At 38.6% G+C, this 14,944-nt stretch overlaps 1 protein-coding gene across 2 annotated transcripts in view; it reads left to right on the top strand.

The window, feature by feature from the left end:
- Nucleotides 1-14,944, top strand: part of SRBD1 (S1 RNA binding domain 1) — a 183,590-nt gene that overhangs the window by 79,610 nt on the left and 89,036 nt on the right. For both annotated transcript variants that reach the window (XM_073672054.1, XM_073672053.1), the window contains exon 18: nucleotides 9,181-9,263. In XM_073672054.1, the coding sequence (XP_073528155.1) occupies nucleotides 9,181-9,263 (83 nt within the window). The remainder of the gene's footprint in view (nucleotides 1-9,180; nucleotides 9,264-14,944) is intronic.

Genomic DNA, 14,944 nt, shown 5'->3' with positions numbered 1-14,944 from the left:
GCGGTTGCATGACTGTCCGCTCCCGGTGCGGTCACTGGAGAATCCTGGCAGAGCGTGCTCTGAGCATTCACAAGTCTGCAGTCAATTATTGACTACAGACTTTTGTGCCAAACCCGGACAACCCCTTTAATGTACATGTAGATTTCCTGAGAGAACAGAAAGTATGAATCTAGAAAATCCCAGTGGTCAATGCGAAAATTGCAAAATTAATTATTTTGATTTTTAATTCAGATTGTGATATGGGGTGAAAAAAAAACATTGCCAACATAAAAAACCCATATAACGCAAACTCAAAAGTAGGCCATTCTCTGATGACACATTCTCGTAGAGTCATACTAATACTAGAAGTATACTAGTTATATACTGTTCCCTTATACACAAGTGTCAGGTCAATAGTAAAAAATTATACATTTCACCAATGATGAATAAAAACCATGGCCCTTGACCTAGCTGAATACCAGATTGTTGGCGCTCAGCATTTTGTACGGCAGATTTTGACTTTGTCCAGATTTGATAGACCATGAAAGACATCCTCGCTTCCAGAGGTGCAATGGGGCTTTTAAAGACGCGAAAGCCAGTTGGTGTGGGTGATATCATCAGTTGTAAAAGTGCACAGTTCTATCTTGAGGCTGATTTAATGTTGTGAATTTTAAGATCATTTTTTTGAGAAACCTAAAGGTTCTTTTTATGTCATTCTATGAAGATCTCAGGAGAACTTTGTGTTATTTGACTTTAAAGGGTTAAAGAGCTTAGCCTTGCATGAGCTGGAACCGCTCCGATTACTCCGCTCTCCTTCTACACATGCTAATTTAACGTAATCTAAAATCATGTAGCACACACTAAATAACTTAATCTAACATCATCTTACATCTGGTAAAGTTTAGAACAATTCATACGTTCCCCCCATAGTCACAACGCATTGAAACGCTAAGAACTGATGGGCAGTAGACTGCACAATAAAACCGCTCGTTGCTTACACAATAGGAGCAAAGTGTAAAAGTTCCTGGGTTTTGCTTATTTATTGATTTTTCCAAATATCCTACAGAGCTCTTACTTTTGGATTAGAACAGATATTGCACATAGGGATTTCTTTAATGGAACACTTTATTAATCACGGATTCCAATACGTGACAAGACTCTTATTTGTTTGAATTGGATTTCATGTGGAACACCCTATGTACAGGAACCTTGTGAAATTAATTTAAGGTTATATATATATATATATATTTTTTTTTTCCGCTATTTAGTGGCACCTTAAGTTCCTTATTCGCATCTTTTACTGTTTAAACATACATTTTCGTTAAAATTTACTACACATTCGGTCACGAGTTCCAAGATGACTTTTGGATTTCATTGCTGAGATTTTGATGAATAAAATATTATAACCAACTGTTACGTTTCCATCATCACATACCTATAAAAAAAATAGTCCAAAGATGGCCAGAAACACAATGTATTAACCGCTTGACAAATATGTTCATCGTTGCCCACAGGCAATAATGTGTAAGTAATACCGCTGTGGTCAAGAGTGGGGCAGTGACCCAATGGCTATGGTAATATGCAGCGGTGCCCGCGATTTGGTCAGTACTGATTGTGGCATACAAGGGCAGAAAAAAGCGGAGAGAAGGGCCCCCATTTGAGTATGATCATTGCCCATATCATATATGGGCATGCATCCCAAAATCCATTGAAGCACCCCAGGGCTGTTAGGCTTTATTACCTGAAAAATTGCAAGATATATTTGCTGGATATTTTCTAGGATACTAATCAAAAAACATTCTTTTCATTGTTAAGGCCTAATGACGAATCCTGAAATGGCCTTTTAGAGAACCTTTCACCAAATTTTTCATGTTGATCTAGACACACGATGGAATAGCAGCTGCGGAATGGAATAAAACCTATATATTTTTTGTAATTTCGCCTCTCTGTTACGGAGATAGTAGCAATCAAAGTTTTTGGCCCATAGTTAACTTTTGTGAAGTCCAAGTGGGTGCTATGAGAGATCCACTCATACTGGGAGAAGTACACGCCCCCAGTGAAAACTATCTGGTAACATCCACTTGGGCCTTAAAAGTGAACTCATTATGTGCCAATACTTTGATCGCTAATATCAACACAATGGAGAGGCAAAAAATGTTTTATTCCGCTTTGCAGCCACTATTATATCGTGTGTCCAGCTCAACATGTAAAATTTGGTGAAATGTCATCTTTAAAGTACACTTTTCAGCAGCCATAACTTTTTTCATCACTAACTTGGCTGTATGAGACTTTGTTTTATGTAGAACAAATTGTATTTTGTAATAATATTATATATAATAATAATCTTTTTATTTATATAGCGCCAACATATTCCGCAGCGCTTTACAATTCAGACAATTTTACAGACATTATATACAGGGTGGTCCAAAAGTAGGTGGACAGAAAGTGTAATAAGGTTATGAAGGTTATGGAACAGTCACAGGAGATAAGTAGCTCGAAATTCTAATGAATCAAGTTGTTCCCCAATTACAGCAACAGCCTAATTGAAATGACCTTTATTTCCAACAAGATGGGGCCCCTCCACATTATTCAAGAGTAGTCCGCGAGTATCTTGATGAAACATTTCCTAATAAATGGATTGGCTGAAGAGGCCCACTTGATTGGCCGGCACGTTCACCAGACTTGACCCCAATGGATTTTTTCTTTTGGGGAGTACTCAAGGACAAAGTTTATAGTCGAAAACCAAAAAGTGTCAGCGATTTGAAAAATTACATAAGAGATGCATTTCAAGAAATTAATACCCAAAGAGACTTGTGCAAAAAAGTTTGTTGAAGCGTAAGAGGCGACTTCAAAGCTGTGCAAATTGTAATGGAAAACAGTTTGAGCGCCTGCGTAGATAAAATTTAAGGGCTTTTGTATTATTGTTCAGAAAAAATATTGTTCGCCACATTCTCCCCTACTTTTGTTATAATTCGTGCAATGGAGCACGTCATCATTCTCTAATGGAGAAAAAAAATTGCTGTGCATCTGTGCAAAATTAAAAGCTCGTGTGGGTTCAATATGGATCCATACAGCTGTCCGCATGGGACCTCAGACTCATAGAAGCACTGGGCGCAAAGTATATCCCACCAGGCAAAAGTTGGATGAAATAAAATATTTATATTGTGTTACTGGGCTTGGATTTGTAGAGGAATCATTGGAAAGTTAGAGCCTGCCATTTCTGTTTTCTTCAGTACACGGTTTCTTTAGGGTCCTAGTTAAGCCAAATTGATGCTACTGGGCTCTATAGTGCACCATATAGAGCCTGCAATCCCTGCAGATTGGGTCTGAGGCAAGGATTTGTGGACTTGATGTGGAAGCCTGACCCACTGAATGCGATATTTGTTGGTTTTACTATATAGGTGAGGAAACCCGCTGGAGTTCAGTTAGTGACCAGACGGCCCAGGATTTATTCTGTGTTGTATTGTGACTTACCTTGCCATGTAGGGAAGTTGTGGTCAGGTATGAAGGTAATGGTCATGTATGATGGTTGAATCAAGGTAATGGTCATGTATGATGGTTGTGGCCCGGTATTACGGTAATGGTCGTGTATGAAGGTAATGGCCGTGTATGATGGTTGTGGTCACGTATCAAGGTAATGGTCATGTGTGATGGTTGAATCAAGGTAATGGTCATGCATGATGGTTGTGGCCCGGTATTACGGTAATGGTCGTGTATGAAGGTAATGGCCGTGTATGATGGTTGTGGTCACGTATCAAGGTAATGGTCATGTGTGATGGTTGTGGCCAGGTATCAAGGTAATGGTCATGTATGATGGTTGTGGCCAGGTATGACGGTAATGGTCGTGTATGAAGGTAATGGCCGTGTATGATGGTTGTGGTCAGGTATGACGGTAATGGGTAGGTATAACGGAAATGGCTGGCTATGAAGATAATTGATAGTTTCTAACATGATCTACTGGGTTGGAGTCAGTATTCCACTTGGGCCAAACTTCTCACCCAGAAAAAGGCAATTCCAAGTGGTTATTTGCCCCTAAATTGTCACAAAACATATAAATGATTATGTTTCAAGTAAATAACCTTTCGGAAATTATTTTGTTATGTTTTGTATTTAGTGGAAAAATAGATAATTGGAATTTTTAACAAATGGTTTCTTTCTGCCTCTGCAAATCACTTAGTTAACAAAATTAGACTGTCATACCTGAAAAATCACTCAAATGCTGGCCACAAAATGTCTCCCTTCTGTGTAACTTGATGTCTACTGCCTGTTGTCAAAAGTAATCGGTCTCTAACAGCAGAAACCCTGAGACGGATTACATGTAGTGGGATCGGGGCTATACAGTTGTGCTCAAAAACTTACATGCCTCGGCAGAATTTTTCTTTTCTTAGCCTTGTTTCAGAGAATATGAATGATAACAAAAAAACTTTTTCTCCACCCATGGTTATTGGTTGGGTGAAGCCATTTATTGTCAAACTATTGTGTTTTCTCTTTTTAAATCTTAATGACAACCAAAAACATCCAAATGACCCTGATTAAAAGTTCACATGCCCTAGTGATTTTGGCCTGATAACATGCACAGAATTTGACACACATGGGTTTGAATGGCTACTAAAGGTAACATACTTACCTGTGACCTGTTTGCTTGCAATCAGTGTGCGTGAATAAAAGCTGAGTGAGTTTCTGGGATTCAGACACTCTTGCATCTTTCATCCAGCCACTGACGTTTCTGGATTGTGAGTCATGGGGAAAGCAAAAGAATTGTCAACGGATCTACGGGAAAAGGTAGTTGAACTGTATAACACAGGAAAGGGATACAAAAAAATATCCAAGGAATTGATAATGCCAGTCAGCAGTGTTCTAACTGTGATTAACAAATGGAAAATCAGGGAATCTGTAAAAACCAAACTACGGTCAGGTAGACCAGCAAAAATTTTGGCCACAACTGCCAGGAAAATTGTTCGGAATGCAAAGAAAAACCCACAAATAACATCAGCTGAAATTCAGGACTCTGAAAACCAGCGGTGTGGCTGTTTCAAGATGCACAATAAGGAGGCACTTGAAGAAAAATGGGTTGCATGGTCGAGTCGCCAGTAGAAAGCCAATTACTGTGCAAATGACACAAAGTATCTCACCTACAATACGCCAAACAGCACAGAGACAAGCCTCAAAACTTCTGGATCAAGGTAATTTGGAGTGATGAGACCAAAATTGAACTTTTTGGCCACAACCATAAACGTTACATTTGGAGAGAGGTCAACAAGGCGTATGATGAAAGGAACACCATTCCAACAGTAAAGCACGGGGGTGGATCGCTGATGTTTTGGGGATGTGTGAGCTATAAAGCCACAGGAAACTTGGTAAAAGTTGAAGGAAAGATGAATGCAGCACGTTATCAGCAAATACTGGAGGCAAATTTGCACTCATCTGCCTGGAAGCTGCGCATGGGACATACTTGGTAGTTCCAACATGACAATGATCCAAAACATAAGGCCAAGTCGACCTGTCATTGGCTACAGCAAAACAAAGTGAAGGTTTTGGAGTGGCCATCTCAGTCTCCTGACCTCAATATCATTGAGTCACTCTGGGGAGATCTCAAGCACGCAGTTCATGCTAGACAGCCCAGGAATTTACAGAAATTGGAGGCTTTTTGCCTAGAAGAATGGGCAGCTTTACCATCTGAGAAAATAAAGAACCTCATCCACAACTACCACAAAAGGCTTCAAGCTGTCATTGATGTTAGAGGGGGCAATACATGGTATTAAGAACTGGTGTATGTGAACTTTTGATCAGGGTCATTTGGATGTTTTTGGTTGTCATTAAGATTTAAAAAGAGAAAACACAGTAGTTTGACAATAAATGGCTTCACCCAACCATTAACCATGAGTGGAGAAAAGGTTTTTTTGTTATCATTCATATTCTTTGAAGCAAGGCCAAGAAAGCAAAAATTCTGCCGGCGTATGTAAACTTTTGAGCACAACTGTATATTTACTCATGCTCTTCTGTATTTCAAACTGCAAACAGAAATTACAGATAGGTGGGCTCTCAGTTCATGGCAAGAGCAATGCATGCTGGGAAATGAGATAGAAGGAAGTTCCGGCACCAATAGTGCTGATAGTGTGCTGATGAAGAGGAACCGCTAACTGATAAAGAGTGGATGAGAAATTGTGGGGCGTGAGAATCAGAACAATTACTGTTACGGCAAAAAAGAGCAGGAAGACCATACTTTTCTACAGGTTTTTATGTGAAAGGACAGGTGTAGCTTAAAGGAAGTAGTGTAGCATCTACAAGAGTCAGGTATGAACCTCAGCGTCTCACCACAGAGAACAAGACCCCGAATTGCATTAATAGAATCAGTAGCTTGTGTATCTACGTAGAACATATGTATCAAACTCTGGCCCGCAGGGTTGTTTTATTTGGCCTGCGACACCAGAACCGCCACCCCTATGTGGGGCCCATTATACTGTATGGAGGACTATGTGGGCCCATTATTCTGTATGGAGAACTATGTGGGGCCCATTATTCTGTATGGAGGACTATGTGGGCCCATTATTCAGTATGGAGGACTATGTGGGCCTATTATTCTGTATGGAGGACTATGTGGGCCTATTATTCTGTATGGAGGACTATGTGGGCCTATTATTCTGTATGGAGGACTATGTGGGGCCATTATACTGTACGGAGGACTATGTGGAGCCATTATACTGTATTGAAGACTATGTGGGGTTCATTATTCTGTATGGAGGACTATGTGGGGCCCATTCTGTATGGAGGACTATGTGAGGCCCATTATACTGTAGAGAACTATGTGGGGCCCATTCTGTGTGGAGGACTATGTGGGGCCCATTATTCTGTGTGGAGGACTATGTGGGGCCCATTATTCTGTATGGAGGACTATGTGGGGCCCATTATTCTGTATGGAGGACTATGTGGGGCCCATTTTTCTGTATGAAGGACTATATAGGGCCCATTATTCTGTATGAAGGACTATGTGGGGCCCATTATTCTGTATGGAGGACTATGTGGGGCCCATTTTTCTGTATGGAGGACTATGTGGGGCCCATTATTCTCTGTGGAGGACTATGTGGGGCCCATTACACTGTATGGAGGACTATGTGGGGCCCATTATACTGTATGGAGGACTATGTGGGGCCCATTTTTCTGTATGGAGGACTATGCGGGGCCCATTTTTCTGTATGGAGGACTATGCGGGGCCCATTATTCTGTATGGAGGACTATGTGGGGCCCATTATTCTGTATGGAAGGCTATGTGGGGCCCATTATTCTGTATACTGGTTGTCCCGCGACTTTGTCCAAGTTGTTAATTTTAGCGCTCTGTGTGTTTGAGTTTGACATCCCTGACGTAGAATAAGCCGATTATCCTGAAATTTCTGATAATTTGTCACCTCTGCACTCCCAAGGTTGTTAGATTATCAGAATTTTAATGTTCCAAGATATTCATATTTTGGAAAGCAAAGAATGCTTTAATATGAAGAAAATAATCTTTGCTCACTTGTTTAATCAGCTTTTGCTCCCTGACCGTCTCTATTTTACTCAGCTTATTGTATGCAATCTATCCCCTATGCCACTACAGCATTCAGTCCAGCGATTGGCTGCCGTGGTTCCGTCGGTACCAAGTGATCACCTGCAAGTGATCTGCTGCAGGAAAATATACTAATAGTAGTATGGATCACCAAAAGGGCAGAGTAGTGGTGGAGCAACGTTTTAAAATTCGTTGTAAAGTATTCCCAGTCTTAAACAAAAAAAAATAATAATCTAAATGATGGACAGGCCCTTTAATGTGACATTTTTGTACATTCTGTCAAAGAAAATCTTAATATTTCTCATAATACTTTTGTTGATAACTGTTATTTGCATTGCATATTCACCATCTGTAGGAGCTGATTTGTCAATGTTTTGCAACCTTAAACCTGTCTTAAAGGGAATCTGTCAGTAGGATCAACCCTTCTAACCCATCTATATGGGCATGTAGGTCATAGGAAGCTGAATAAAATGACACCTTGTTATTTGTGAACTGAAGTATTATTCCAGAGAAATCCACATTTTTCTTAATATGTAAATGAGCTGTGAAGATATATGGGCCGGACATAGATCTCCCTGAGAATCTGACCCCAGAGATTATTTTACATAAAAGGAGACCAATGTGAGACATGTAGCTCAGGAGAGCAGACTGTCAGTTATTACATGTCTCACACTGGTAACTTCCCCTTACATGTAAAATAGGGTCTGATTCTTAAGGAGATCTATGTCCGGCCCATAGATCTTAACAGCTCATTTACATATTAAGAAAAACATGGATTTCTCTGGAAAAAGACATCGGATCACAGATATCAAGGTATCATTTTATTCAGCTTTCTATGACCTGAATGCCAGTAGAGACGGCTTAGGAGGGCTGATCCCACTGTCAGATTCCCTTTAAGGCTACATTCCCACAATGTTTTTAGTGAACTTTTGATGTTGATATTTTGCACCTATTATGTAAATTGCGTTTTTTCCTTCACTTTTTTATTGCATTTTTGATGCTGTGTTTTTTTGTCTCTTGTTATTGTCATGTTTTTTAATATTTCCTGGTATTTGGCTTTGATAAAACTTTATTGATAGTCCTGTGTGGATTACATGTGTTTTTTTTAGTGCATTTCCATAGCAAAAGTGCACTAAAAACGCCTATGTGACTTTGACCTTACGGATTTTTTGCATCTAATGCAATTCCGTGGGAAAAGTCCAGGCATAAAACTAAAATTTGACATTTTTCAGATTTACAACAACGCAACACAGGTTAGTTTACGCTGTGTAAAAAGAAAAAAAATTCTATAAATCCCATTCCCTTTTGCTGGAACTGTAAGACTCTGCATTTTTGCTACGTAGAAATCAAAACTCAATGTAGGAACTTAACCTAAGAGGATCCTTTTAGCTTTATAAAGTCTGTGTTACAAGAGGAGTGACTTACAAGACTGAAACACTGATACGAAGGTCGGAGCCGGCTCGGAGAGCGTGACAAGCGCTTGTGTCGCAGGTATCACTCCACGTGCGTTACCAGCTTGTCTGCTTGAACTCTTCTTCATCAATATGACATTAAGTAGTCAGAACACGGAGATCACAGTCAGCCTTAATTATGTGCTACAAGTTTCTTTTGCATAAAATGACGCGTCTATTCTTTTTTTCTTTTTGTTCTTTTTTTTTCAGTTTCCATAGCAAGACGTGTACAAGATCCTTTAGCTGAGCTGGTGAAAATTGAGCCCAAACACATTGGCGTTGGAATGTACCAGGTAAGTCTGTGCCAATTGTTTCAGCTCTGTAAATCAGCGGCAAAATGTTTAATTTGTAACCGAAAAATATCAACTTTTTTTAATGCTTTTTTGTAATAGAACAGTATAATTTTTTAGATTTGACACCTTTATGAAAAATAAAATACACACACACGTCTACAGGTGCATCTCACAAAATTAGAATATCAAAAAGTTTATTTATTTCAGTTCTTTAGTACAAAAAGTAAAACGCCTATATTATATAGAGTCATTACAAACAGAGTGATCTATTTCAAGTGTTTATTTCTGTTAATGTTGATGATTATGGCTTACAGCCAATGAAAACACAAAAGTCATTATCTCAGTAAATTAGAATAATTAACAAAAAACAGCAGCAAAGGCTTCTTAAGCGTTTAAAAAGGTCCCTTAGTCTGTTTCAGTAGGCTCCACAATCATGGGGAAGACTGCTGACTTGACAGATGTGTCAATGACTGCCTTCTTGACACACTCCACAAGGTCCCAGAGTCTGGAGGAAGAGTGGAGAGGCCACAATCCAAGCGGCTTGAGGTCTAGTGTGAAGTTTCCACAATCAGTGATGGTTTGGGGAGCCATGTCATCTGCTAGTGTAGGTCCACTGTGTTTTATCAAGGCCAAAGTCAGCGCAGCCGTCTACCAGGAAATTTTAGAGCTTCCCTCTGCCAACAAGCTTTTTGGAGATGGAAATTTCATTCTCCAGCAGGACTTGGCACCTGTCCACACTGCCAAAAGTACCAATACCTGGTTTACACACAACAGCATCACTGTGCTTGATTGGCAGCAAACTCGCCTGACCTTAACCCCATAGAGAATCTATTATAGAGAATCTATGGGCTATTGTCAAGAGGAAGATGAGAGACACCAGACCCAACAATGCAGACGAGCTGAAGGCTGCTATCAAAGCAACCTGGGCTTCCATAACACCTCAGCAGTGCCACAGGCTGATCTCCTCCATGCCACGCCGCATTGATGCAGTAATTGATGCAAAACAAGCCCCGACCATTTACTGAACATACATTTCAGATTTTGAAAACATTTTTCTAAAGTATTCTAATTTACTGAGATAATGACTTTTGTGTTTTCTTTGGCTGTAAGCCATAATCATCTACATAAACTGAAATAAACAAGTGAAATAGATCACTCTGTAATGACTCTATATAATATGAGTTTCACTTTTTGATGATATTCTAATTTTGTGAGATGCACCTGTATATATAAATATATAATAAAATATTAAATATAAATATATAAAAAATTTGTATTTAAAAATATATATATACATATATAATAGTTATATAAAAATCTAAATATATGATAAAATATTAAATATATAAAAAATATCTAAAATATTTTATTAAAAAAACAAACAAACATAAAATATATATATATATATGTGTGTGTGTGTGTGTATTCTTGAATTTTGGTTGTATAATTCTTTCTATAATACAAGTTACAGAAAAGTTCTAATAAAAAATAACCACGGTTACACACAGACCAATTAATAATCTGTTAAAAAGACATGTCTGGGTTTGTAACCTGATCTTACCAGGTCCCGCGATTCAAAGGCATTTATACTTCTCATCACTCGTCGTCCGAGCCGTATCTCTCTTTGTCTTTGAAGGGTGGAATGCAGATTTTTATTTTTACCATAATAGTTTGTGGTCAGCGTAAAAAAAAATAATTATTGTTAAAGATGTCGATAATTTTATCTATTTTATCAGTTTGCAAAAAAAAGGAAGAAGACGCTCTTTAGGTTGTAAATTAAAAGCTGTATTTCTAGTAAATATTAATCTCTTTACCATCGCTGCCAATATTCAGTTTTATTTTATTCTTTGCTTCTTCCAAGTGTCGTAACTTTTTTTATTTTTTCATTGACGTGGCCGTATGAGGGCTCGTTTTTTTTTGGTTTAGTAAGTTGTAGTTTTCAATTAACCGTTCATTTTACCATATAATGTGATGGAAAGTGGGGATAAAAATACAAGTACAGTAAAATAGTGGAAAAAAATGTAAGTTTGGTAAAATAGCGGAAAAAAAAAACCAACATAATTCAACCGTTGCAGAAATCCGGTGTTAAGTGTGCTAGGAAAATGACCTGGTGATGTGATGATTCAGGTCAGTTAGAATAAAGCAGATTTATAACATTTTCTTTTTTATATTTTAGTAGTTAAAGGGATTGTTCACTTCTAGGACAACCCCTTCTTGATGTAAATGTTTGGCCCCGATAAAATAAAAAAGCTTATACTCACCTCCCGTGACGGTGCTGTTCCAGCGATGTTGGCACTTGCGGTTCCGGGGCACTCGTGCTGTTGTGACACGTGACCCCGGCGCCCAATCAGCACTGGCATCACTGTCTCCGCCTTCTGTCGAATTGAACATGGAGAGGAAGTCCGGGCTGCGGCTGATCTCTGACTTCCTCTCCATGTTCAATAGAAGGCGGAGTCAGTGACGCCAGTGCTGATTGGGCGCCGGGGTCACGTGTCACAACAACCGCACGGGAACCCCGGGACCTCAAGTGCTGACACCGCTGGAACGGCGCCGCCACGGGAGGTGAGTATAAGCTTTTTTATTTTATCAGGGCCAAGCGTGGGGGATGATAAGGAGTTATCCTAGTAGTGGACAAATTCTTTAAAGAACAATTTAGAAATGTGTTAAAGAAAAATAGTATTGGTTTGTGTCATCATTTTCAAAGACCCACAACTTTAATTTTTGCGTCCATGGACCGGTCCGAAGCCTTATTTGTGCATTAGAAGCTGTAGTTTTGATCGGTACCATGTTGGGTACATATTATGCATTGATTGCTTTTTATTGCATTATTTGTAGGAGGTGTTGCAACTGACAAACGTAATTTCTGGCAGATTAATTAATTTATTTTTTATGCTTTGTGGAGTTTATTGCTTGTGTTAAATCATTTAATATTTTTTTCAATCAGGCCTTTGTGGACATGGTGATACTAAATGTTTTTTTTTTGTTAATCTTTACTTAACTGGGGAAAAGTTACATGAAAACGATCTGAACTTCATAGGGGCACAAAGATGGTAGCGACAGTGGCCTTCAACGGGTTTCCGCCTGCAATGACAAACCATCGGAACCTCTCGATTGTATTGCTGGGGTTGCGACAGCCGCCCAAATCTGGGGTATAATGTCGCTTAAATACCACTGGCAATGATTGATAACAGAATTTCAAGGGTTAAACGGCATCGATCGTCGCCAGCTGGGAAGAGGTTGAAGTTTTTATATTGAATAGTAAATATTTTAAATTGATATAATCTTTTTTAATGAATATATATAATAAAGTGCTATTATTGATGTTAAAAAAAAGAAGTAAAAGCATATAATATATCATTTATTTATAGTTTTTTTGTAGAATTAGTTATTCATTTTAGCTTAAATATATTACTTTTTTATACATATATATATATATACATACACAGTACGACCAAAAGTTTGGGCACACCTTCTCATTTAAAGATTTTTCTGTATTTTCATGAGTTTGAAAATTGTACATTCACACTGAAGGCATCAAAACTATGAATTAACACATGTGGAATTATATACTTAACAAAAAAGTGTGAAACAACTGAAAATATGTCTTATATTCTAGGTTCTTCAAAGTAGCCACCTTTTGCTTTGATGACTGCTTTGCACTCTCTTGGCATTCTCTTGATGAGCTTCAAGACGTAGTCACCGGAAATGGTTTTCACTTCACAGGTGTGCCCTGTCAGGTTTAATAAGTGGGATTTCTTGCCTTATAAATGGGGATGGGACCATCAGTTGTGTTGTGCAGAAGTCAGGTGGATACACAGCTGATAGTCCTACTGAATAGACTGTTAGAATTTGTATTATGGCAAGAAAAAAGCAGCTAAGTAAAGAAAAACGAGTGGCCATCATTACTTTAAGAAATGAAGGTCAGTCAGTCCGAAAAATTGGGAAAACTTTGAATGTGTCCGCAAGTGCAGTTGCAAAAACCATCAAGCGCTACAAAGAAACTGGCTCACATGAGGACCACCCCAGGAAAGGAAGACCAAGAGTCACCTCTGCTTCTGAGGATAAGTTTATCCGAGTCACCAGCCTCTGAAATCGCAGGTTAACAGCAGCTCAGATTAGAGACCAGGTCAATGCCACACAGAGTTCTAGCAGCAGACACATCTCTTCAACAACTATTAAGAGGAGACTTTGTGCAGCAGGCCTTCATGGTAAAATAGCTGCTAGGAAACCACTGCTAAGCACAGGCAACAAGCGGAAGAGACTTGTTTGGGCTAAAGAACACAAGGAATGGACATTAGACCAGTGGAAATCTGTGCTTTGGTCTGATGAGTCCAAATTTGAGATCTTTGGTTCCAACCACCGTGTCTTTGTGCGACGCAGAAAAGGTGAACGGATGGACTCTACATGCCTGGTTCCCACCGTGAAGCATGGAGGAGGAGGTGTGATGGTGTGGGGGTGCTTTGCTGGTGACACTGTTGGGGATTTATTCAAAATTGAAGGCATACTGAACCAGCATAGCTACCACAGCATCTTGCAGCGGCATGCTATTCTATCCGGTTTGCGTTTAGTTGGACCATCATTTATTTTTCAACAGGACAATGACCCCAAACACACCTCCAGGCTGTGTAAGAGCTATTTGACCAAGAAGGAGAGTGATGGGGTGCTACGCCAGATGACCTGGCCACAGTCACCAGACCTGAACCCAATCGAGATGGTTTGGGGTGAGCTGGACCGCAGAGTGAAGGCAAAAGGGCCAACAAGTGCTAAGCATCTCTGGGAACTCCTTCAAGATTGTTGGAAGACCATTTCCGGTGACTACCTCTTGAAGCTCATCACGAGAATGCCAAGAGTGTGCAAAGCAGTCATCAAAGCAAAAGGTGGCTACTTTGAAGAACCTAGAATATAAGATATATTTTCAGTTGTTTCACACTTTTTTGTTAAGTATATAATTTCACATGTGTTAATTCATAGTTTTGATGCCTTCAGTGTGAATGTATAATTTTCATAGTCATGAAAATACAGAAAAATCTTTAAATGAGAAGGTGTGTCCAAACTTTTGGTCTGTACTGTATATATATATAAATTAATCATTTTTAGTATACATATATGATGGTAAAAGAATGTATACATTTTTTATTTATATATAATTATTTCAGCATAATTGGAATAACTATATGATGTTTAAAAAAAAAATATATATATATATATATATACATATTTTTAAACATTATATAGTTATACTAAACATGCTTAAATATTTCTATATATATAAAAAAATAAATATATATATTTTTTAAACATCGTATATTTGTACTAAAAATTCTTAAATAATTCTATATAGAATATATTAAGAATTATATATATTATCTCTTTAGTAATCAGATCTGGTGCAAACGCCGGATGTCTATATAATTTATTACAGTCTGTGTACTTTGGCCATCGATATCTGGTTTCATTTCAGTGTAGACATGCGATATTGTGGCTCGGCTAATGCTAATTGATTAATGGCTGGACACTTCGATATAATCCCGCACAGTTGTTAACATATTTATTATATGTATATACACACCAGTCATCTGTAGCATTAAATGGAATACTTGTTCACATTGGTTATTAATTTAGTTAATGTATTATTGGAGCTTTTGGGACTCAGAGCTATTGATGAATGTGACTCTTTTAAG

The sequence above is a fragment of the Phyllobates terribilis genome, unplaced genomic scaffold (assembly GCF_046119375.1).
Source record: "Phyllobates terribilis strain yellow unplaced genomic scaffold, ASM4611937v1 Scaffold_3__8_contigs__length_932513732, whole genome shotgun sequence".
Taxonomy (NCBI): Eukaryota; Metazoa; Chordata; class Amphibia; order Anura; family Dendrobatidae; genus Phyllobates; species Phyllobates terribilis.
The sequence above is the reverse complement of the archived record's forward strand: the minus strand, read 5'-3'. Positions and strand labels throughout refer to the sequence as shown.